The sequence below is a fragment of the Scyliorhinus torazame genome, chromosome 4 (genome assembly GCF_047496885.1).
Source record: "Scyliorhinus torazame isolate Kashiwa2021f chromosome 4, sScyTor2.1, whole genome shotgun sequence".
In the NCBI taxonomy this organism is placed as follows: Eukaryota; Metazoa; Chordata; class Chondrichthyes; order Carcharhiniformes; family Scyliorhinidae; genus Scyliorhinus; species Scyliorhinus torazame.
Genome location: NC_092710.1, coordinates 202,966,765 through 202,991,223, shown reverse-complemented (window position 1 = coordinate 202,991,223; position 24,459 = coordinate 202,966,765). Strand labels below are relative to the sequence as shown.

Genomic DNA, 24,459 nt, shown 5'->3' with positions numbered 1-24,459 from the left:
AGAAGAAGAATGGAATCAAATTATCAAGGGACAAAAAAACAATGAAAAATTGAGGACAAATGAATTTTAAACGAAGGAAAATCAGGCAGGTGTAGCGCTCGTGAAGGATGGCCATGATAAAATCACGGGCAGCAATAGTGAATGGCAGAAATTGGAAATGAATACTTGGAGATTACAAATTATGTAACTGCTTAAAATTAAAAGGGAAAATATTAAATAAAGAAACAAGCTCAGGATAAAGCCCCGAGTCCAGATGTATTGCACCTGTACAGTTTAAAATCATTTATGGGAGAGATAACAGGGGCACCATGACATGTATTCAATAATTCATGACAGAAAGATGTACTGCCAGAAGACTGGTGCACAGCTGGAAGGGAGATAAACTTGTCCAGTGAACCAGAGACCAGTTAGCTGAATATCATTGGTAGAAAAAAAAATGAATTCCTTCCAAAGGGGAAAGTAGAAAAACATTGAGAAACCAAAGTATCATAATGAACAGTGAGCAAAGATTTCAAAAAATGAAGTCCTGATGATGTTTATTGAAAATAGGAAAGGAGTGGTCACGTTGTTAGGAGTTTTCTATAGGCCCCCAAATAGTAATAGAGATGTGGAGGAAGAAATTTCAAAATAGGTGTGGAGGTCTCAGCGTAGTTGTCATGGGTGACTTTAACTTTCCAAATATTGATTGGAACCTCTATAGGTCGTACAGTTCGGATGGGGCAGTTTTTGTACAGAGTGTGCAGGAGGGTTTCCTGACACAATATGTGGATAGGCCGACAAGAGGTGGGGCCACATTGGATTTGGTACTGGGTAATGAACTGGGCCAAGTGTTAGATTTGTTTGTGGGAGAGCATTTTGGAGATAGTGACCACAGTTCAGTATCTTTCACAATTGCAATGGAGAGGGATAGGGCCATACGGCAGGGCAAGGTATATAATTGGGGGAGCTAGAAGGGGGCATGAGAAGTCCTTGGTGGGTCAGATCAAGGAAAACCCCAAGACTTATTACTCTTATGTGAGAAATAAAAGAATGACCAGGGTGAGGTTAGGACCGGTCAAGGACAGTAGTGGGAACTTGTGCATGGGTTAGAAGAGATAGGAGAGGCGTTGAATGAATACTTTTCTTCAGTGTTCATCAAGGAGAGGGGCCATGTTTTTGAGGATGAGAGTGTGATACAGGCGGGTAGGCTGGAGGAGGTAGATGTTCTGAGGGAGGATGTATTAGCAATTTTGAAAAACCTTGGGGTCGACAAGTCCCCTGGGCCAGATGGGATATATCCTAGATTTTTTGAGAGGCAAGGGATTGCAGAGCCTTTGGCTTTGTTCTTTGGATAGTACCAGAGGACTGGAGAGTGGCAAATGTTAATAAATACTTTGGCTTTGATCTTTGGATAGTACCAGAGAACTGGAGAGTGGCAAATGTTGTTCCTCTGTTCAAGAAAGGGAATAGGAATGACCCTGGTAATTATAGGCCGGTTAGTCTTACTTCGGTGGTCGGTAAGTTAATGGAAAAGGTCCTGAAGGATAGGATTTATGACCATTTGGAAAGATGCAGCTTAATCCAGGATAGTCGACACGGATTCGTGAAGGGTAAGTCTTACCTCACAAATTTGATTGAATTCTTTGAGGAGGTAACTAATTGTGTAGATGAAGGTAGAGCAGTTGATGTCGTATACATGGATTTTAGTAAGGCGTTTGATAAGGTTCCCCACGGTCGGCTCATGAAGAAGGTAAGGAGGTGTGGGATAGAGGGAAATTTGGCCAATTGGGTAAGTAACTGGCTATCACATGGAAGACTGAGGGTGGTGGTGGATGGAAAATTTTCAGACTGGAGCCCAGTTACTAGCGGTGTACCACAGGGATCAGTGCTGGGTCCTCTGCTATTTGTGATTTTTATCAATGACTTGGAGGAGGGGGCTGAAGGATGGGTCAGTAAATTTGCTGATGACACCAAGATTGGTGGAGTAGTGGATGAGGTGGAGGGCTGTTGTAGGCTGCAAAGAGACATTGATAGGATGCAGAGCTGTGCCGAAAAATGGCAGATGGCGTTTAACCCTGATAAGTGCGAGGTGATTCATTTTGGTAGGAACAATTTGAATGCGGATTACAGGGTCAATGGCAGGGTTCTGAGGAATGTGGAGAAACAGAGAGATCTTGGGGTTCATGTCCACAGATCTCTGAAGGTTGCCACTCAAGTGGATAGAGCCGTGAAGAAGGTCTATAGTGTGTTAGTATTTATTAACAGTTTAAGAGCCGTGGGGTTATGCTGCAACTGTACATGACCCTGGTGAGACCACATTTGGAATAGTGTGTGCAGTTCTGATCACCTCACTATAGGAAGGATGTGGAAGCATTGGAAAGGGTGCAAAGGAGATTTACCAGGATGCTGCCTGGTTTGCAGGATAGGTCTTATGAGGAAAGGTTGAGGGAGCTAGGGCTTTTCTCTTTGGAGCGAAGGAGGATGAGAGGCGACTTAATAGAGGTTTATAAGATGATGAGGGGGATAGATAGAGTGGACGGTCCGAGACTATTTCCTCGGGTGAATGTAGCTGTTACAAAGGGGCATAACTATAAGGTTCAGGGTGGGAGATATAGGAGGGATGTCCGAGGTAGGTTCTTTTCTCAGAGAGTGGTTAGGGTGTGGAATGGACTGCCTGATGTGATAGTGGAGTCGGACACTTTAGGAACTTTCAAGCGGTTATTGGATAGGCACATGGAGCACACCAGAATGGCAGGGAGTGGGATAGCTTGATCTTGTTTTCTGACAAGGCTCGGCACAACATCGAGGGCCGAAGGGCCTGTTCTGTGCTGTACTGTTCTATGTTCTATGCAAATCGTTAAAAAAAACATTTAAAAAAAAAAAAAAAAACCAAAACAATTTTTTTTTTTTTTTTGAGAAAGAATTGGAAAGTAGTGAAAGTTGTATTAAACGTTATGAAAACCTGTTTAGGCTACACTTGGCGTACTGTGCACAGTTCTGGTCAGTATTATAAAAAAGGATTTACATGGATGAGACCAGGAATATGGAGTTCTACCTATCCAGATTGCCCCTCTTTTGGGTGACCTAACAGAAGTATATAAGTGAAGGCACAGTATGTGTTTTCACTTGCGAGTAAAAGAAAATTAAACAGGAGATGGTAACCAAGAAATGGAGCACTCAAAAGTCACCTCTTTAGGGAGTGTTGGGAATATGGATCTCGTTACCACAAGAGGTGGTTGAGGCTAATAGTATGAGATGCATTTAAGGAAGGCTATGTAAATATGGGGGAGAAGGGAATGTAGGGTTATGCTGATGGTTGGATGGAAAGTTCACAGTAGTGAACTCGCCAACATTGAGGGCATTTAAAAGTTTATTGGATACACATATGGATGATAATGGCATAGTGTAGGTTAGATGGCTTTTGTTTCGGTGCAACATCGTGGGCCGAAGGGCCTGTACTGCGCTGTATCGTTCTATGTTCTAAAGAATGGGAGAAGTCTTAACACCAGCTTAATGGGCATAACACCGATATAAAGACAGTTCTGGGCGGGATTAGCAGGGTCGTTGCCAGCGCTTGTAGTCCCACGCCTCCACCCCTAGGCCGCGCACGGAGGAGCTCTGCCGAGCGGAGCTCCCGATGTCTCGACCGTCTCTCTGGCCGGTAGATCGCATCCACTGTGCTTTTAATTTGTCACAAAATAATCTGCCAAAAAATTTATATTGGGCCAAAGAAGGAGCTGCTACCAGGTGTGATTAAAATCTTGGTTCAAGCTGTTTTGAAGTGTGTCTTAACCGAGAGGGAGATGGAAAGACAGGGAGGAATTCCAGCATATAAGGTCCAGATAACTTCACCAATGTGGACAAAGTGAGTTGGAAAATTCAAAGGTCAGAGGAACACTGCTTGATGTGTTGTTGGGCTAAAGAAGCTTACGGAGATAGGACTGGCAAGGCCATGTAGAAATGTGAACACAAGAATGAGGTGTAATGGGGCTGGGAATTAGTGTAGATTGGTGAACAGTTATGGTGTGGCATAATTTTGGATGCGCTGAAGTTTATGGAGGTATTTGATGGCAGGCTAATGGGAATAACAGAGTCTGGAAGTGACAGACATTGATGGGTTTTAGCAGCAGATATATATTAACTGTGGCTTGCCACAACATTCAATTCTCAATTTATGCATTCAGAAAATGATGATCAAGGGATATTCTTGAAAAGCAGTGTATGGGGATGGTAATTTCGCATTTTGAATCTGTTTATTGAGACAGTGCAAGTGACAGGCTGCTGGCTGATGGAATTGTTATTTTTTGAGTGCTTGCAGGTGAAAAACATAAATTATTTGCTGTATTTCTTAACGTTTTTGCACATCAGCTTTTTAAAATCCGCGCATAATCCCTCAGTGCTCCATTCCTCGGGGAACAGAAGAACGCCCTGCTGAATGTTTTTGATTGAGGAAATCCTGCAAACCGGTAATATTTTCAAATTTCTTGTAGCACTTCTTGTAGTCACATTGCAAAATCCTCTATGTGGATTACTGCTTTGTCTTAAAATTCATTGAAAAGTAAGAAACATTTTTCCCCTTTGCACAGGAATTAAAAAAAGATGGAGAAATAAAAGAAGAAAGCCCAGTGATTAAACGAGAGAGATCTGGAAATGTTGCCAATCTGGTACAGCGCATGAGTCATTTTGGATTCCCAGTTGTTGGGTTTCCACCTCAACCAAAGTCTCTCCGGAGAAGTAAGTATATAGCATTTCTATTACTGATTGTAACTCAAAGCAGTAGAACAATTTAGAGGAACAGTGTTATACTGGATCTACTCTAACACTAGGCACAAAAACACAACAACCAATGCAATGAAAGCATGGATGCTGTAAATCTGAAATCAAAACAAAATGCAGCACAACTCATCAGGCCCAGTGAGAGAGAGAGAGATGGTTAATGTTCATTGAATATGACTTCCCAAGTTCTGATCTGTTTGATCTAAATATGTAAATCACATTTTCTATGGCTTTCATAGCTGAGTCTACACAATATAGAGAACCTAGCAAATAGTTTAAATTTGCATCATGTTGTATGCACAATATTCTTCATCAGATTATGATGCCGCTCTTTCAACCCCTTTCCATCCCTTCCCATTTAAGCTCACCTTCAACTGGAGAAAGCAGCAATTTTGAATAAGGATATTGTTGGAGCAGCTTCAATTATTTTGTTTATGGATATGTGTTAACAAATACATTTTTATCTTGGAAACTTACTGCTGAAATTTACCTGAGGGACTAGAAATAATGACCCAGATCAAACCTACTGTCACTTGGTTAATCATACTGACATAACGGCCAATTACATCGGGGCAGCGGCGGTTGCACAGTGGTTAGTACTGTTACCTCACAGTGCCAGGAGCCCGGTCATTGAGTAGGGTTTGTACGTTTTCCCCGTGTCAGCGAGAGTTTCCTCCAGGTAGTCCAAGTTACTACCACAGTCTAAAGATGTGCTAGTTAGGTGGATTGGTTATGCAAAATTGTCCCTCAATGGACCAGGGATGTGCAGGTCAGATTATGAGATCACGGGAATAGGGTGAGATGGACACTCATAAATGGGCAGTTGCTCATTCGAAGGGTCGGTGCAGACTTGATGGGCCGAATGGCCTCCTTCTGCACTGTAGGGATTCTATGATTCCTGTTTAATGCCATTCTCTACCATACCACTACAGTTTGGAGATTGTGCAAAGTTTAATGAAAAACATTATTAACAAAAGTAATTTTATAAGTATTAAACTTTGAAACCATTTAACATTTATCTTAATATTTAATTTTATCAGCTGAACAATGACACTTTGTGTCTTAATCTCAACTTTTACAAATTTCTTGCAATAAAATATATTTTCTCACTTGAACACAATAGTCAATACAATATATTTTCCCACATAAACACAACGGTTTTGTCTATTTAAAAAGGGGTGAGGGAGGGGAGGGGAGTAAAGAGGGGGAAGGAGAGAGCGGGAGGGAAGGAGTGAGATGAGGAGGGAGAGAAGGTTCAGACATATAAATTGTTCATTGTACAAGTCCGAAAGCAGCAACTACTGAAGTGCAGTATCCGGGCACACATCTCTTCTGACATCATTTTGGGATGTCCTTTGCCTGTACACTCTTAGGGTTGGGTAATTAATTTGCTTCCTCACCAGGCGGAGATGATGCTTTACTCCTCTCTCAAGATCCCTGCGTCTATGTCAAAGCCTCAAAAGAAGTTCAAGGATTTTAAGAAGCCAAGCTATTAGTGCGATGATCCCACAGAGGTGAAGCATGACTACAGATTTTGAATCTGCACTGGATTCTGCAATACCTGTCAGAGAGATAGTTCACATTAGCTTATAAGAGACTTGCATATGTCAACTAAGGCATTAAACTTTGTTAAAGCATTTGAAGTAATCACTGAGGCTTCTAAGGATGAACATTACATCAAGGAGACTTGTAAGCAACTCGGCATAAAACACATTGCAAAATCCAAATGTACCTTTGCTCTGAATCAGCTGGGAAGACAGGCATGCTAAACATTATTGTCCTTGAAGGAGTGAATAGCACCATTATCGAGGCCATAATCATCTGAAAACAACTCCACTAGGCCGTCCATATGCTTGGGATGTCAAGAGCCCCGACTGCCAAAGCAAATCTTTTTCACCCAACTCAATCCAGAACAAGAGGAGGGCAAAGGAAGCTCTTCAAAGACACATTGAAGGCTTACCTCAAGAAATGGAACTAAAATGTCAATGCCTGGGAGATCTTTGCTCAGAAGAGACCGACTTGGAGGAACCTCCTGATTGAAGGGTCACAATTCTTCAAGAACACCCAACAGCAAGAGGAGACTCAGAAAAGGAGCCTGAGGAAGGACTACCCATGACCTGGCATTCAAGGACCGATCCACCTTTTTGGAACTCCTGCCAAGTGAGTGATTAAAGATGCAGCTCTAGGATCGTGCTCATCAATCATGCAAGTACCCACCGAGTCAGTGACCAGTAACATGGAATATCATAGGTGGACAATCATACTCGTTAGTGAATGATCACCGGTAGCACAGTGGTTAGCATTGTTGCTTCACGGCACCTGAGATCCGGGTTCGATGTCCGGCTTGGGTCACTGTCTGTGCGGAGTCTGCACATTCTCCCCGTGTCTGCGTGGGTTTCCTCCCACAGTCTAAAGATTTGCGGGTTAGGTGGATTGGCCACGCTAAATTGCCTTGTAGTGTCCAAATGTTTAGGTGGGGTTGCTGGGTTAGGAGGTAAGGTGAAGGTCTGGGCTTGGGTGGGGTGCTCTTTCAAGGGCCGGTGTAGACCCGATGGGCCAAATAACCTCCTGCAGCACTGTAAATTCTATGATTCTATCAATTATAGTTCCTTTCATGGAATAACATCATCATGACAAACCAAAGTTTAAAAAAAAATCTTTCTTTCACTTTCTGTGACTCCAAACTCATTTTATACAGTAAAGTACCTTTAGAATAGAATTTTTTAAATAAAAATTTTATTGGGTTAGTCGAACATAGTATATTTACAGGTGTAAAAAAAGAAGATAATACAAACAAGATGATAAAAACAATTCTATAAAAATAGCATAATCACGTAAATAAAAAGTTTTAAAAAAACAAGGTGTGGGGAGGTAAAAACTGGGGAAGTGTATATAGATATCATATCATAGAATTTACAGTGCAGAAGGAGGCCATTCGGCCCATCGAGTCTGCACCGGCTCTTGGAAAGAGCGCCCTACCCAAGGTCAACACCCCCACCCTATCCCCATAACCCAGTAACCCAACCCAACACTAAGGGCAATTTTGGACACTAAGGACAATTTACCATGGCCAATCCACCTAACCTGCACATCTTTGGACTGTGGGAGGAAACCGGAGCACCCGGAGGAAACCCACGCACACACTGGGAGGATGTGCAGACTCCGCACAGACAGTGACCCAAGCCGGAATCGAACCAGGGACCCTGGAGCTGTGAAGCAATTGTGCTAACCACCATGCTACCGTGCTGCCTTAGTGGGGTACTGGAGAGACAATTGCAGTATTTCTGTATAGATGTGATATGGACCCCCGTCCCTCTTTTTATCCCATTTGTTTTAACAAAGAGAGTGCATACACCACCAATAATACAAAATAGATCTGGCGGGGGGGGGCCTGGGTGGCGCCCTGATGTTGCTTGCCTCTCCCTGTCAGTTTTTGCTGTTGTTGTTGTGTGTTTGCCTCAGCTTTGGCCGTTTGTCATTTCTTCCTCCTGTGCTGTCTTACTCTCTGTTGCTGTGTTCGTCATGGTCGTTGTCATTTCCTGTGCTCTCCTTTCAGTTTCTGTTCCCTCGTCTTTCTCCCCCGCCTCCCCCCCCACCACTCTGGTTCCCCTCTATTCTTTGCCCCTGTCCTTCCTTCCTTCCTTCCTTCTTACCCCCCTCTCCCTCCTTGGGACTCACCTTTCTTTTCTATTGTGTTTAGCTATCCCCTCTTGCACTGTTCCCCATCCCCCCTGGGTCTTTTCCTCCTTCCTGCTCTTTTCTCATGTTTTGGCTACTTTCCCCTGGCTCTTGGCAACTTGATTATTTATCAACTTGTTCGTTGGCCACAAACGAGTCCCGGGACGGTTGGGTGAATGGCTGAATGTTCTGAAGATGGCATCATCCGACCCTCACATGGCGAATTTGATTTTCTCCATTTGGAGAGATCGTGATAGGTCGGACAGCCAGTCGGCAGCTTTGGGTGGTGCTGCTGACCGCCACATCTCTCCTCCACCTCGGGGATGAACCTACTCATTCAGGTTCTCCTTAAGTGGGCCCTATGTACCACCTTCTTAGGTTGCGTTTTGCACACGTGGAGGTGGAGTTGACCCTACGCAGTGCTTCACTCCAGAGTCCCCACACTATTTCGAGCCCCAGGTCTTCCTCCGATTTCTTCCTTGTTGCGTTCAGTACAGTGTCGGGCCTCTCTACCAGTTATTCATACATGTCGCGACAGTTTCCTTTACCTAGAATGTTTGCGTCAAGTAACTCCTCTAGTAGTGTCTGTCGTGGTGGTCGTGGGCACGTCCTTGTCTCCTTCCATAGGAAGTTCTTGAGCTGCAGGTATTTTAGTTCATTGCCCCTAGCTAGTTGAAATCTCTTTGTCAGTTCTTCCAGTGTTGTGACCCTGCCTTCGGTCCCTAACTGTCAGTCTCCCCTCGCCCTGTCTCCACCTTTTGAAGGTGGCGTTGGTGAGTCCTGCTGTGAACCTGTGGTTATTGGGGGCTTTGTCAGACATTTCGGTCAGGCTGAATTGCTGCCGTAGTTGGTTCCAGGTCTGGAGGGTGGCTACCACCACTGGGCTGCTGCACTGTGTGTTTTTTGGGTGGGGATGGGAATGCCGCCGTGGCAAGGGCCTGGAACGGGGACCCCCTGTAGGAGGCCACTTCCGCGCGCACCCACTTGGCTTCTGGCTCCTTAATCCATCCCCTTACTCGTTCAGCTGTTGCCGCCCAGTGGTAGTATTGTAGGTTTGGAAGGGCTAGCCCCCCCCTCTTCCCTGTGCATACAAACGCCATGATTAGTTTGTCCAGTGCTTTGAAAAAGGCCTTGGGGATGTAGATCGAAATGGATCTAAGTAGGAAGAGGTACCTGGGCAGTACGTTCATTTCGATCGTCAGGACTCTCCCTGCGAGGGAGAGTGGGAGTGTGTTCCATCTTTGCAGGTCCTTTTTGACTTCCTCTGTCAGACTGGTCAGGTTCCATTTGTGGATACCCATCCAGTCATGAGCGATTGATCCCCTGGTAGCAGAATTTCTGTCGGGCTTGTTTAAACGACAGTCCCACTAGTGCTGTCCCTCTCTCTTGTGGGTTCCTTTATAATAGAATTAACAGCTTCATGGCAAACCAAAATTTAATAAAAACATAAATATATCTTTCTTTCTCTTTATTTGCATTTTAAACATATTGATAAATGCTAAACACTAATAAAGTCTCCCGATATCTCTTGCCTCTGCTCGATGATCCTGGACTGAGAAATAAAAGTGCAAATAAAACGGTGTCAAACTTACGAACATTGGATCAAGTTGACCAAGTTAGCGCTGTCTCTTTAATTTGCATTCAGCTGGTCCAGTGCAGCGCTTCACTCATTCTGTCAAAAACAAAAGTGGGCCAGGAGTTTGCGCATGGACTGCATCCACACTTACGGTTTATCGTGCCGGGCATGTGCGGTGGTTCAGCGACTTAAGTTGGGGATCCGAAAAGAAGCTACGGGCCATTGTAGATTATTATCCAGTGATATTTTCATACATTGCAATCCATTGGTCAATAATTGAACACTAAAAACAATTTTCAGCTCATGAGTGTAATGCTATAATGATATTTGGTCCTGTCACAATATTAAACCTCAAACACGATTATTTTGATATTTGATGGCTCATTGACATTTAAGTTCATCCATTCAGTGGAGGGTTGGGGCAATAGAAAGCATTGGTTGAACTCCATGACCACCGTAGGACCCTGATGAGGAGAAACGATTAACGTTCAGCAAAGATCAACCGAAGCTGAAAGGATTTTATCATCTTAATATCATCTTCTGTTTTAAATTTTTCATGTGTGGTTGGCATTTGCAAATGTGCTTGAGGGCAAAAGCAATTTAATTTCGGTTTGACCCCATGTGCAGAACCTTTCACAACTTCAGGATGTTCCAAAGTATTTCACAGCCAATGAAGTACATTTTGAAGTGTACTCACTATTGTCATGTAAGGAAGCTGTGGTGACTAATTTGCATAAAATAAAGTCCCACAATCAGAATGGATAAATGATGTGCTTGGCTGAGGGAAAAATGGACTTCCCCCTATCTTTGATTGAATAGTGACGTACGATATTTATTACTGCTGACTGGGCAGATATAGTCTCAGTTGTACATTTTATTTGGAAGATGACATTTCTGGCAGTGCAGTTCTCCCTCAGTATTGCATTAAACTGAGTGTGGTGGGACAAAAGTGCATTTGTATGAAGAAAGCTTATATTTCAGGACATAATGCACCCGGTGGTAGGGGCAAAATGGGTGCTTTGGTGTAGAAAGGTTGTAATTGTTCTTATAAACTTGCTGTAACATTTTTCTTACTGTAGATAGTTATAACACTTTTCTGAAAATCCAGCTCTGCTTTACTTTGGGCTGCTGTTGCTTTGCCTTTGTGAAGTTAAGAGGAGGACTTCTACCAATGAGTCAGTGTTCACATGTGGCCCTCAGGCAGTAAAAATTATGTGATAGGAATTCAGGAACCCAGGAGAATAATTAAGTAGATGCAGAAGGGAACTTTTGGGAAATGGATAGGTTCTTGGGGACTTTCGTGGGGAAATTCTTGTCTTCTTTCCGACAATGAAAATGGATTAAAGAAATTGCCATTGTTCATTATTGCTTCAGAAAACTGATTTGTAAAGGGTGATGTGATTGAAAGAGTTGGAAACAAAATACTGAAGCTGTGAAACAAATTGGCTAGATTATAATTTCTCTGTGTTAGGAGGTAAAGATGAACGGGGTAAAACACGCGTAGGCCATTTGCTCCATTGAGTCAGCTCTACCATTCAATGAGATTATAACTAATTTGATATGATAATCCTCTTCTCAGATACTGAAGCAGGCCATGCCTGCATACAAAAATACCTGCACACAAAAATACCTGTACAACATTCAGTCTTGGGCTGAGAAGTGATGAGAAACAAGTGCCAGGCAATGCCCATCTCAAACAAAAAAAATCTAGCACCTCCCCATAACATTCAGTGGCATTATCATTGCTGAAACCGAACATCATGGACGATTACCATTGACCAGAAATCTAACTAGATCATCTAATTAGATATTGTTTCTGCATGAATGGATAAGAAGAAGCTAGGCATTCTGCAGTGAGTAACTCACCATCTAAATCCCCATAGTCTGTCAACCATAGAATCATAGAATTTACAGTGCAGAAGGAGGCTATTCGGCCCATCGAGTCTACGCTGGTCCCTGAATGAATACCCGACAAAAGCCCACACCTCCACCCTATCCCCATAACCCCACCTTACGTTTGGACACTACAGGACAATTTTAGCATGACCAATCCACCTAACCCGCACATCTTTGGACTGGGAGGAAACCGGAGCACACGGAGGAAACTCACGCAGACACGAGGAGACTGTGCAGACTCAGCACAGACAGTGACCCAAGCCCGGAATCAAACCCGGGTCCCTGTTGCTGTGAAGCAACAGTGCTAACTACTGTGCTACCGTGCTGCCCATCTACAGTCAGGAGTGTGATGCAATCCTCTTTACTTGCCTGGATGCTCCAACAACATTGAAGCGGTTCAACACCATACAGGACAAAGCAGCCCACTTGATCAGCTCCCCATCTACCAACTTAAACATTAATCTCCACCATAATTTCACGTTGACAACCGATGTGTACTATCTACAAGTTGCACCGCAACATATCTCCTTCGACAGCACCGTCTAAACTTCTACCACCTAGAAGGACAAGATCTTGCAAAGCGTGGGAACACCTCAGATCTGCAAGCTTTCTTCCAAGCCACACACCATCCTCACTTAGAGCTATATCACCATCCCTTCACTGTCACTGGGTCAAAAACCTGTAACTCCCAAACAGCACTTTGATTGAACCTACACCACAGTGCAATGGGTTAAGATGGTGGCTCTGCTCCACCATCTTTAGGACAGTTAGGGATGAACAACAGTGACACTTCACAACTCGTGAACGAATAACAAAAAAAAGTGCAGTACTGTATTATATTGTTTTTCTTGAAAATAAACCTATCTCCTGTCATGGTGTCTGTAGTTTTGCTCCTAAACAATTTAGAGCAAAATACATCATAATTGACCAGTGGTGATACAGTAAATTCCTTTTATTTTCATGAGATTCTAGCGTTTTTAGTAGTGGTTGGGATTGCAGTCTTGATTCCATGATTTTTGATAGCAGCAATTGCTTTGATGGGAAAACCCCTTGTACTGTGTGAGGGATTTAAAAATTGATGCCGATTGCAGATTGGCGATTGCAAGTTGACTTCAGAGCAGAAATATCTTGCAATGCAAGTTTCAGCAGTTTTTTTGAAAGGGGGAAAAAGTAGAATTTCAAGATTATTCAGCTGCTAGAAGCGCATTCAAAACTCTCAAGGAAGTGACATTTTAAAAACTGTTGACCTTTGAACAAAGAACAGTCATGGTTTTAACCGAGGTTTAACTTGTTTTTGTTTCGGGTGGTTTGGTATTTACTGATGTATCATTTTATTTGAGTTTAAATTTTACTTCAAGGACTTCCGGTGGTGGCTATGAAGGAGTAAGTCGCACATTTGGTGGCTCCCACTCTGGTCGGACTTTGGGACTTTTTCCCCTGATTTTCTACCGGACATGAGTTGTAAAACTGATGACAGAGGCAATTGTGTACTGAATTCCCACATCGATGCATGGAGAGAAGGACTAGAAGTACTCGTAAAGGCAGATACAGAAAGACAGAGAAGGCTTGGGCTGAAGCTGCAGCAGGAGACAACATGGCGGAGGACCAGACCTCTGGTTTGACGGCCCAGCAGTCAACGGAGCAGCTGATGCAAGTTACTCAGGAAGGCTTTGGTAAGCAGAAACGGGACTGCTTGGACCCGATAAAAGAGTCAATTGAGCGGCTGGAGCTTAGATTGGATGCCCAACATCGGACGATCCAGAAGGTAGAGAAGGCACTGGCTGAGCAGGAGGAACATCAAACTGCGGTGGAGTTGGAGGTGGGGATGCTGAGAGACCAGCAGAAGAAGCTCTTCGAGATGGTGGAGGACCTAGAGAATAGGTCCCGCCGGCAGAACGTGAGAATCGTTGGGCTCCCGGAGGCGTCCGAAGGAGCGGACGCTGGGGCATACATTGCAGATATGTTTGAGAAGCTGCTGGGGGTGGGGCATTCTCCCGGTCCTTGGAGGTGGACAGGGCTCAAAGAGCACTTGCGAGAAAGCCATGAATGGGAGCAGAATCAGACCATGCTCCTATCTGGGTTGACCTGCAGGTTAGTAAAGACCGTAACCAGTGCCCGCAATGGAGGTTAGATGTGGGACTTTTGGCTGACGAAGGGGTGCGCGAGAGTCTGAGGAAATGTATTCAGAACTACCTGTCGGTCAACGACACGGGGGAAATTTCAGCAGCGATGGTCTGGGAAGCACTGAAGGCGGTGGTCAGAGGGGAGCTGATCTCGATATGGGCCCATAGGGAGAAGGTGGACAGGGCAGAGACTGACCGACTGGTAAAGGAGATATTACAGATCGATAGGAGGTATGCGGAGATGTGCAAAATGTGCGGGAGGACCAGCAAACCATGTCCACATGTTCTGGGCATGCCGGAGAGCTTAGGGGATTTTGGCAAGGGTTTGCAGATGTCATGTCCACGGTGTTAAAAACCAGAGTGGCACTGAGTCCAGAGGTGGCGATTTTCAGGGTGTCGGAAGACCGGGAATCCAGGAGGAGAAAGAGGCAGGCATTCTAGCCTTTGCTTCCCTGGTAGCCCGGAGACGGATACTATTAGCTTGGAGGGACTCAAATCCCCCAAAGCCGGAGACCTGGCTATCGGACATGGCTAGCTTTCTCCGTTTGGAGAAAGTCAAGTTCGCCTTGAGAGGGTCAATGTTAGGGTTCGCCCGGAGGTGACAATTGTACGTCGACTTCTTTGTGGAAAATTAATCATCAGCAGAAGGGGGGGGGGCAGTTAGTTTAGCTTATGGAGTAGGAAGTTACTAAAGGTGGAACCTGTAAGGAAGGGAGACGGTTTTTGAACTATGTTTATAGTTTCATGTACATTGTTTATTTTGTTGTTGTTACAATACCAAAAATACCTCAATAAAATGTTTATTAAAAATGTGTGCCTTTCCTTTCAGAAAATACAAAAAATCATGCATTTTATTAGAATAGAGTACTGTGGTGTTTTTTCAGGGAGCCAAGTGCAGTGTTTACTGTAGAGCTGGGGGCAGAGTGGTTCTTTCTAAGATGGAAGCTTGGTTTGCAAACCAAAAATTAGATTCTGAGAAGATTTTTGGGTCAAAATTATTATTTAGAAGGGTGTGGTCAAGCAATGTGACTTCTTTTGCAATTGTTTTCAGACAAGAGTGTTAAAAACTATTTCTGTGATGTCAATCCCAACAGAAAGATTGAAGAAAAAGGTTTGTGAAGCACTGTTTGATTACATCCCTCAAAATGAAGATGAATTGGAAATAAAAGCTGGAGATGTCATTGAAATAATTGATGAGGTAAGGCATTTTGTTGGCAATTCAGGTTACCTTTTCTTTTATTCTCTGCAGAACGGCAGTCGAAAATTTTCGAGGTAAAATTATATTAGGTTGCGATATAATATTTTTGGGAAAAAAAGTTGCACATTTATTTTGTCCACCCCCTGATTGTATACAGATTTTTCAGGGAGATGAAAAGCTAGTGCTTTAAGTTTCTGAATTGAATTCTTGAGGCCAATGTATTTGGAACACATTTTAGGTGAGTTGATGTGAATGCTGCCAAACTAGTTGCAAGAATTCACGATGCTGGGTGGACGGTTAACCCAGCTCATGCAAAGAGCAGGCAGTATTTTCATGGGGACAGGTTGGTTACTATCCAAGCCTACAGGAATATGGAAACTTAAGTGAAAATTTTAAATTTGATATATTTTGAATTTTGCTGTGGGACAAAGTGTTGCATAGTTGAAAACCTTGTAACAATACTGGTGTTGCTCATGATTAGGCTTGGTTGTGTATTAATGCATTTGGATTGTTTTAAGATAATTTCTGCTCCCTTTTTCTTTTTCTTCTCTCTCTCTCTCTCTCTCTCTCTCTCTCTCTCTCCAGCCCCCAAACCCCCATCCTCCCTCTCCTTGAAGACCTTAATTCATTTTTGGGGTGATTTGAGTAGAATTATAAGTTTTCTCCTTGAAAGCAGTTGTGATTAGTGGAAATTATACATCCGCTTTGAAAGTTACAAATGTACATGAAGCATTTATTTTAGGAACTGTCAGCACTTCTTACTTAAGAAGTAATCCAGTAATGTGATGTTCTCTGTTGGGTCTATCAGGATGCTTTGAGAACGTAGTGTTAACAAAGAACATCAAGCTGAGTAATTGAACATACCTGATTTATTTTGCACTATTAAATTAAAGATTCTAACCAGTCAACAAGGAAGAAATTATGCTATGGGCCTAATCTCTCTCACGCCTCACAACCTTCTCCCAGAATTCCAGAAGTCGCATGATATTTATATCACTACTCCTTATCTCCATCTGGTGGTGAGAAGTATTATTACCTTATAAAATGAAAATGAAATGAAAATCGCTTATTGTCACAAGTAGGCTTCAAATGAAGTTACTGTGAAAAGCCCCTAGTCGCCACATTCCGGCGTCTGTTCGGGGAGGCTGTTAAGGGAACCCTTGTTAACCCTTTGTATTCTTTACAATACACATATTGTTACAAGTAATATTGTTGAAAAATACATTTTGTTGAAGCTTTTTCTCTTGTACTCATCAAGACACTCTGGTGACTGACAGTTAACTGCAAAGTGTTGTTTGAAAATTTAAACCAGACTGTTTGACTCCGATTGGTCGAGGCAGAAGCTTGGCAGTTAACTGTGAGGTTAAACTTTTGTCGAGCCTGCCGACTTCCGATTTAACTGGGCAGTTTGGAGATTGAATGAATGAAGTAACCTCCTGAGAGGTGGGTCAGCAGTATAATATGGTCTTGAGGATGCATGTCTCAGTTTTCATAGCCAGGCTTCCCAGGCACTGGAACCCTGGCAGCTTAGGCGAAACAGGAATGTCTGGATCCAGCAGCTAAGTGGTGTTCCAACACTGCCTAAGGGGAGCAGTAGTGCCCACTCCCTCAAGCTAACCTGCCTCCTTACCCCCATTCTCCAGAACCCCCACTTTCATTATCTCTTGTGACAATCCCGTTCAGTTTTTTAAGGAGGTTGGATGCTGGGGAGTGAGTGTTTATGAGAGTTCTCGTATTTTAAAAAATATATTTTATTGGAGGTATTTTCAAATATCTCCAGAATAGAAACAAACAAACCTCAACAGCTAACCATGCACCATTACCACTATTCCCCCATTCCACCAGCTCCTTTTACACCCAGCCCCCCCCACCCCCGCAAACTCAAACAAAACACAAAGAAAAAGAAGAAACCTCACATCCAGACCTACCGGATCAAACCTGTGGGTGTCACAAATTGGCACCCCCAGGGATATGCCTGTCATCCAACAGTGCTGCCGATATTGATTCCACGCCCTTAACGCTGATACCATCACCAGGCTCGTGGAGTACCTGGCAGTGAGAATGGAAGAGGTGTCCACAATAATGCCCTCAAACTGGGCCCTTTTACATGAGGCCGCCTCTATCCGTCCCCACACCGGCCTCTCCTCCACCGCTGAACTCCGTACCATAGCTGTGTTTGCCACTCAGTAATAATTCTGCAGATTTTCAAGCGCCAGCCCTCGTTTGCCTATCTCTTGCCTCCTGATCCGGGGAACGTTACCTGCCCACACAAACCCTAGTATTATCTTATTCACCCTACTAAAAAAAGACAGGCATGAAAATCTGGACATTCTGAAAGACGAACAAAACTTTGGTAGCGCCGTCACCGTTACTGCCTGGATCCTACCAGCCAATGGCAAAGACAACACATCCCACCTCCTAAAACCCTCCTTCATTCCCTCCACCAGTTTTGCCAGATTCAATTTGCGCAGCTGGGCCCAACTCTCCGCAAGCTCCTACCAACCTGATCATCGGGCATTGATCGGGAATACTTCACTTTTCTCCACATTGAGCTTAAATTATACCCCCAAAAAAGACTGAACTCCCCCCCCCAGATCCCCATAATATTGCCAGAACTTTCAACCGGGTTCGCAACATATAATAAGGTCATCAGCTTATAAAGAGATTCCATGCTCCACCATCCCCAACGCCCTGCCAATCCCTCAATGCCCTATGTGCCCTTGCCAACGGTTCAATTGCTGGGGCAAAGAGCCAAGGCGATAGCGGGCATCCCTGCCTCATCCCGCGATGCAACCCAAAATGCTCCAAGTTAACACTATTGGGTTGCACACACACCCTGTACTACAATTTCGCCCAGTCCACAAATCCCTGCACAAACCTGAACCGCCCTAGCATCTCGAATAAATACCGCCACTCCACACGGTCAAACACCTTCTCTGTGTCCATAGACACAACCACCTCCACCTCCCAGCCGGTCGAGAGCATCATTATCACATTCAGTAACCACCAGCACCTTGGCCAACAGCTTCGCATCCGCATTTGACAACAATATCAGGCAGTACAACCCACACTGCTCCAGGTCTTTATCTTTCTTTAAAATGAGCAAGATAGATGCCTGACACAGCGTGGGGGGAAGCTCACCCCTCCCCACTGATTCATTGTACATCCCCACTAACAGGGGCCCCAGATGCAACCCAAACCTCTTATGCTCCACAGGGAACCCACCCGAGCCCGGGGCCATCCCTGACTGCATTGTCCCCACACAATCGATCACCGCTCCCAGCCCCTGTACCCTTGCGTCATCCACCCTCGGGAACGCCATCCAAAAAACGACTCATATCCTCACCTCCTGCTGGACGCTCCGAACTGTACATCTTAACATAAAGTGCCTCAAACACCCCATTTCCCTCCTCTGGCCCCATTAGCAGATTGTCTCAACCCCCATCCCTCATCTGCCCAATTTCCCTCGCTGCCGCCTGCCTCTTCAACTAATGCACTAGCATCCTTCCCAACTCATCCACTACCCCTCTGGTCCTATCCAGCTGCCCCACTGCCTCCCCCATGGACAATAGCCCAAATTCCATTTGGAGCTTCTGCCTCTCCTTCAACAGCGCTTCCTTTGGTGCCACCGAGTATCTTCGGTCCACCGGCAGAATGGCCTCCACCAGCCACAGCCTCTCTGCCCTAATCGAAGAAACTCCACCCAACCACTGCTTTTAACGCTTCCCACAGCCTAGCCGCCGAGACCCCTCTCCCACCCCACCATCTTATTATGCTCCACATAGTTCCAGATAGCCACCCCATCTTCGCACCGACCTCCTTATCACTTATCGACCAATAATCCCACATCCAACCTCCATTGCAGCCTCTGTGAGCTCTTCCCCCCCCCCCCCTACTTGCAAATTCACCCAATGTGCCATGTGGTCAGACACCACGATCGCCGAATACTTGGCCGTGACCATCCCCGCCAACGGTGCCTTGTCCAGGACAAAAAAATCAATCCGGAAGTACTCCTGTGGACGTGCGAAAAAAGTTCCTCCGCCCTTGGCCTCCCAAACTGCTATGGGTCCACCGCCCCCATTCGTTCCATAAATCCCAGCGACTTCTTTGCCTTTGCCGACACCCTCATAGACCTGGGCATGACCTGTCCAGTTGGTTCGTGTCCAGGTCCAGGATCTTTGCCAGGACTCGCCTCATAAACTCCATATCGTCCCAATTTGGGGCATACATGTTCACCAACACAAGGGTGTCCCTTCCAACCTCCCAATCACCATCGCAAATCTACCCCCAGAGTCTGCCCCCTACTGCAAAGGGCAGCCTCTTATTAACCAACACTCCCATCCGCCTCGTCTTCATATCCAGCCCCGAATGAAACATCTGTCGCACCCGTCCCTTCCTCAGCCTCATGTGATCCACCACCTTCAAGTAAGTCTTTTTCAAAAACACTTCAGAGTCCTCAAATGCTGGAATTTCCATGAAATAAGCCAGTCATGCCCCATCCCCTCCCCCACTTCCGGTCGTTCCTTCCTTGAACAGGACCACTTTGACCCAGGTGAACCCAGCCCGGTGCATCGCTAATTCCGCACCCAGATCCTGGTAGATCCGAATCACATTCCCTTCCCAGGTGCACTTCTTTGTCCCCTTCACCCACCGCAGAAACTTCTCCTTATCAGATAGCTATGCAGTCGTACCACTATTGCCCCAGCTGCTCACCTGTCTTCGGCCTCCTCCTCAGTGACTTGTGCGCTCGATCCACCTCGGGGGAGGGGGGGGAGGGGTGGAAGATCCCCTATCCCACCAGCTTCCCAAGCATGCTCGCTACATACTTCGTGGCCTGTGTTCCCTCAATACTTTTGGACAATCCCACAATCCGGAGATTCTGCCTCCTCGACAGATTCTCCAAATCGTCCACTTTGTCCCTCAGCTTCATTTGGCCCTCCACCACCAGTGTAATCTCTGACTCCAATGAGGCCAGCCCACCCTCCTGGTTCGCCACTGACTCTTCAGCTTTTTGGAGCAGTGCACCATGTGCCTCCAACCTCTGCTCCACTCTCTCAATGGCTGCCCGAATGTGGTCAGCCACCTTAGCTAGGTTCTCTGAGGACTTCTGCCTTTGCTGCTGGAACTTGACCGTCAAAAACTCCACCAAATGTTTTGTGGACCACTGAGCGGGCAACGACACCACAGAGCTCTCCGCTATCTTTTCATCTATTGCACTCCTTGAAAGCTGTTTCTCCTTTTCAATTGCACTCCTTGTTTGGTAGGGCTGAGACATGCCCACAGAAGGAGAATCCGTAGCTCTGTTTGTTCCTGTGTAGGTTGAGCATCCCTTATCTAAAATTCCCAAAAGTGAAAGATTCTGAAATCTGCACTTTTTTCGAGCGCCGATGTGATGTCATGAGTGGGAAAGCCCACAAGGCTCCCAGGCGATGCGCAGTTCCCAATACGCACTGCACATCCACAGTCCCAAAAGCTCCACACATGCGCAGTTCCCAACATGCACTGCACATGCGCAGTTCCAATGCAAATGAGCAGTTCCCAATGCACATGCGCAGTTCCCAACACGTATGCGCAGTATATTCCGAAATCCGAAAAATTCCAAAATCCGATGCATACTTTTCCCCAAGCATTTCGGATAAGCGATTTTCAACCTGTACTTTGTACCAGCAAACACCCCCGTGAACAGGTAACAAGGGCCGAACCATTCCACCTCAAGCAGGAGCCAACAAATGTGCAACCACTCACTCCATGACCGCCACCGGAAGTCGAGTCTTGGTGTTTGTGATCTTTGCACGTTTAAGTTTTGCCATAAGAATCGATTACGATAAAATACTTCACAGAACATGTTTGTCTCTCAGTTGCTGGAGTAATTTGTCATCTATGCAAGGCAGATAGACAGGGTTGTGGAAATGGGTAAATAGTTTGGAATTCATGGTTGTATACTAATTGAATAAAATAAAACCCCTGCTGCACCGACCCTCTGAAAGAGCACTCTATTTAGGCCCACTCCACTGCCTTATCCCCGTAACCCCACCCATCAACATGGAAAAGGAAATGATATGAGATAATGGGAGGAATAGAAAGTTACAAGTGGTTGTGATTAAAATTAGCTTTTGGTACAAATGAGCTTCATGTTCGTGCACATTGCAGACACGTAACTTTTCTCGGCTAAGGTGGATCTTTCTGTACATTGTAACGTACTGACCTGAGTTTTAATTGGTGTTTCTTCTCTGAAAACTGATGATGTGACATTTTCTGATTGGCTCAGTCTTGCAGAGAAATTGAACCGGTCTGTACCAAGGGTTGACTGCGAAAATGTGTTTGCTTAAGGCAAGATGTGTCGTGTTAAAATTTTCATCTATAAACATCGGTGCTTGAAAAAAAGTACAGATTTCAGAATCTTTCACTTTTTGGAATTTTGGATAAGGGATGCTCAACCTGCACAGGAACAAACAGAGCTACGGATCTTTCTTCTGTGGGCATGTCTCAGCCCTACCAAACAAGGGAGTGCAACTGAAAAGGGGAAACAGCTCATGAATGGCAATTGCCTGAAATGTTAACTTAGCTTTTCTCCACAAAAGTTTGTCTTATTGGGCGGCCAGCTGGCAAAGGGGCACTGCTACCTCACAGCACGAGGGGCCCAGGTTCAATTCCAGGCTTTGGTGACTGTGCGGAGTCTGCACGTTCTCCCCGTGTCTGCATGGGTTTCCTCTGGGTGCTCCGGTTTCCTCCCACAGTCCAAAGATGTGCAGGTTAGGTTGGTTGGCCATGCTAAAAATACATTGCCCCTTAAAAAAATAAAGAAAAAAAGTTTGCCTTGCTGAGTACTTCCAGCATATTTCGTTGTTTGATTTACAGCATCTGCAGTGTTTTATGAGCCTTCATAATTCTCATTAAAGTGAATTGCGCCATCTAGTGGGCCATGGCACAGAATACATTGTGCTTAAGCTTAGGCAGAGAAATTGCATTTAATGCTACTTCTCTTGCACATTTTTCTCCTGGACAATCACTGGCATAACATATATTAAATAATACCACACCCAGACTTCAGTGCTATTTACAGTCAGTCATCATTCAGAGAGAGGTAGGTGAAGTGGTAAGATGGACAGAGAACTGGCTCGGTCACAGAAGGCAAAGGGTAGCAATAGGAGGGTGTTTTGCTGAATGGAAGGTCGTGACTAGTGGTGTTCCACCGGGATATGTGCTGGGGCTTCTGTTGTTTGTAGTATACATAAACAATTTGGAGGAAAATGTAGCTGGTCTGATTAGTAAGTTTGTGGATGACACCAAGGTTGGTGGAGTGGCAGATAGTGTTGAGGATTGTCAGAGGATACAGCAGGACATAGGTTAGAAACTTGGGCAGAAAAATGGCAAATGGAGTTTAATACAGACAAATGTGAGGCAATGCATTTTGGTAGGTCTAACATAGAGGGGAAATATACCATAAATGGCAAAACTCTTAGGAATATAGAAAGTCAGAGAGATCTGGGCGTGCAGGTCCACAGATCTCGAAAGTGGCAATACAAGTGGACAAGGTAGTCAAGAAAGCATACAGAATATGTTTGCCTTCATTTGACGGAGCATCGAGTATAAAAAATGGCAAGTCATGCTACAGTTGTATAGAACCTTGGTGAGGCTACACTTGGAATATTGCGCACAATTCTGGTCGCCACACTACCAGAAGGATGTGGAGGCTTTGGAGAGGGTGCAGGGAGTTTCGTCAGGATGTTGCCTGGTCTGGAGGGTGTTAGCTATGCAGAGAGGCTGAATAGACTCGGACTGTTTTCATTAGAATGACAGAGGTTGAGGGGTGACCTGATAGAGGTCTGCAAGGTTATGAGGGGCATGGATAAAGCGGATGGGCAGGTACTTTTTCCCAGGGTGGAGGGGTCAGTCACCAAGGGGGCATAGGTTTAAGGTCCGTGGGGCAAAGTTTAGAGGAGATGTGCGAGGCAGGTTTTTTACGCAGAGGGTGGCAAGTACCTGGAATGCATTGCCAGGGGAGGTTGTGGAAGCCGATACATTAACGGCGTTCAAAAGGCATCTCAACAAATACATGGATAGGATGGGTATAAAGGGATAGGGCACAAGGAAGTGCTGAGGGTTTGGCCAAGCATGGTATCATGACCGGTACAGGCTTGAAGGGCCGGTACTTGTGCTGTGTTATCTTTATTCTTTGTTTTCAAACTTTCATGTGATTTGTTCCCATCAGGTTGAGGAAGGCTGGTGGAAGGGAATCCTGAATGAGAAAACGGGATTGTTCCCATCCAATTTTGTTAAGGAGTTGATTGATCCGACTGAAGATGGCGAAAGTAATGAGGTGTTAAGTGAAACAGGTAATGATAGCTTACTTATTTACAAGCCACCAGAAATATCTTTACTAATAATAAACTCGGGTAACCGTGAAGCAAACTATTTCATACTTGCAGATTGAATTTTATTGTGCCACGTGACTCAATTGGTAGGACTCTCTTTTGAGTAGCACATAATCAAGGCTGATGCCCCAGTGCAGCACTGGGGGAGTGCGGCACTGTGAGGTGCAGTCTTTCAAATGGGTTGTTAAATTGGGGCCCCATAAGGATGTAAAAGATCCCATGACATTATTTTGAAAAAGAGCAAGGAAGTTATCCCTGGTGTCCTGGCCAATATTTATTCTTCAATCAGCGTTATAAAATTATCCGGTCATTCCCTAATCAAATCAAAAAATTTTACTTGTTACTGTAATCAGGGAATCCATTTGTGCACCAAGTCTCTGTATCCCGAACATCTGTTGCAACATATCAAATCCTGCAAAATTCTGTCATTCCTGTAGCATTGAGAGCATAAAAATGTCAAACATATCTAACTGACAACAAATCACCAATGATATGTGAATGCTAACTGACCACCTTAGTAGCAGTACACTGGGTTCTTTAGGTAGCAATTGAGATTTTCTTTTTAATCCAATGTGGCTAGGCCAGCATTTGTTGTCCTTCCCTAATTGCCCTTGAGAAGGTGGTGATCAACTGCCATCTGAATTGCTGCAGTCCATGTGGTGTAGTTGCGCCAACTGTGCTGTTAGGAAGGGAGACCCAGGATTTTGACCCAGTGACAATGAAGAAACTGCGATTATATTTCCAAGTCAGGATGGTTTGTGGCTTGGTGGGGAACTTGCAGCTGGTGGCGTTCCCATGCGTCTGTTGCCCTTGCTTCTAGGTGGTGGAGGTTGCAGGTTTGTAAGTGCTGTCAAAGGA

At 44.9% G+C, this 24,459-nt stretch overlaps 1 protein-coding gene and 1 long non-coding RNA gene across 3 annotated transcripts in view; one reads left to right on the top strand and one right to left on the bottom strand.

Moving 5' to 3' along the window:
• Positions 1 to 24,459, top strand: part of cd2ap (CD2-associated protein) — a 318,661-nt gene that overhangs the window by 175,911 nt on the left and 118,291 nt on the right. For both annotated transcript variants that reach the window (XM_072499137.1, XM_072499136.1), the window contains exons 3-5: positions 4,566 to 4,713; positions 15,123 to 15,226; positions 23,439 to 23,562. In XM_072499137.1, the coding sequence (XP_072355238.1) occupies positions 4,566 to 4,713; positions 15,123 to 15,226; positions 23,439 to 23,562 (376 nt within the window). The remainder of the gene's footprint in view (positions 1 to 4,565; positions 4,714 to 15,122; positions 15,227 to 23,438; positions 23,563 to 24,459) is intronic.
• LOC140410700 (uncharacterized) overlaps positions 9,620 to 24,459 on the bottom strand; it is an 80,218-nt gene continuing 65,378 nt past the window's right edge. The window contains exons 2-3 of the long non-coding RNA XR_011940708.1: positions 10,161 to 10,292; positions 9,620 to 9,829 (exon numbers count right to left, since the gene is read on the bottom strand). This is a non-coding gene — a long non-coding RNA (uncharacterized lncRNA). The remainder of the gene's footprint in view (positions 9,830 to 10,160; positions 10,293 to 24,459) is intronic.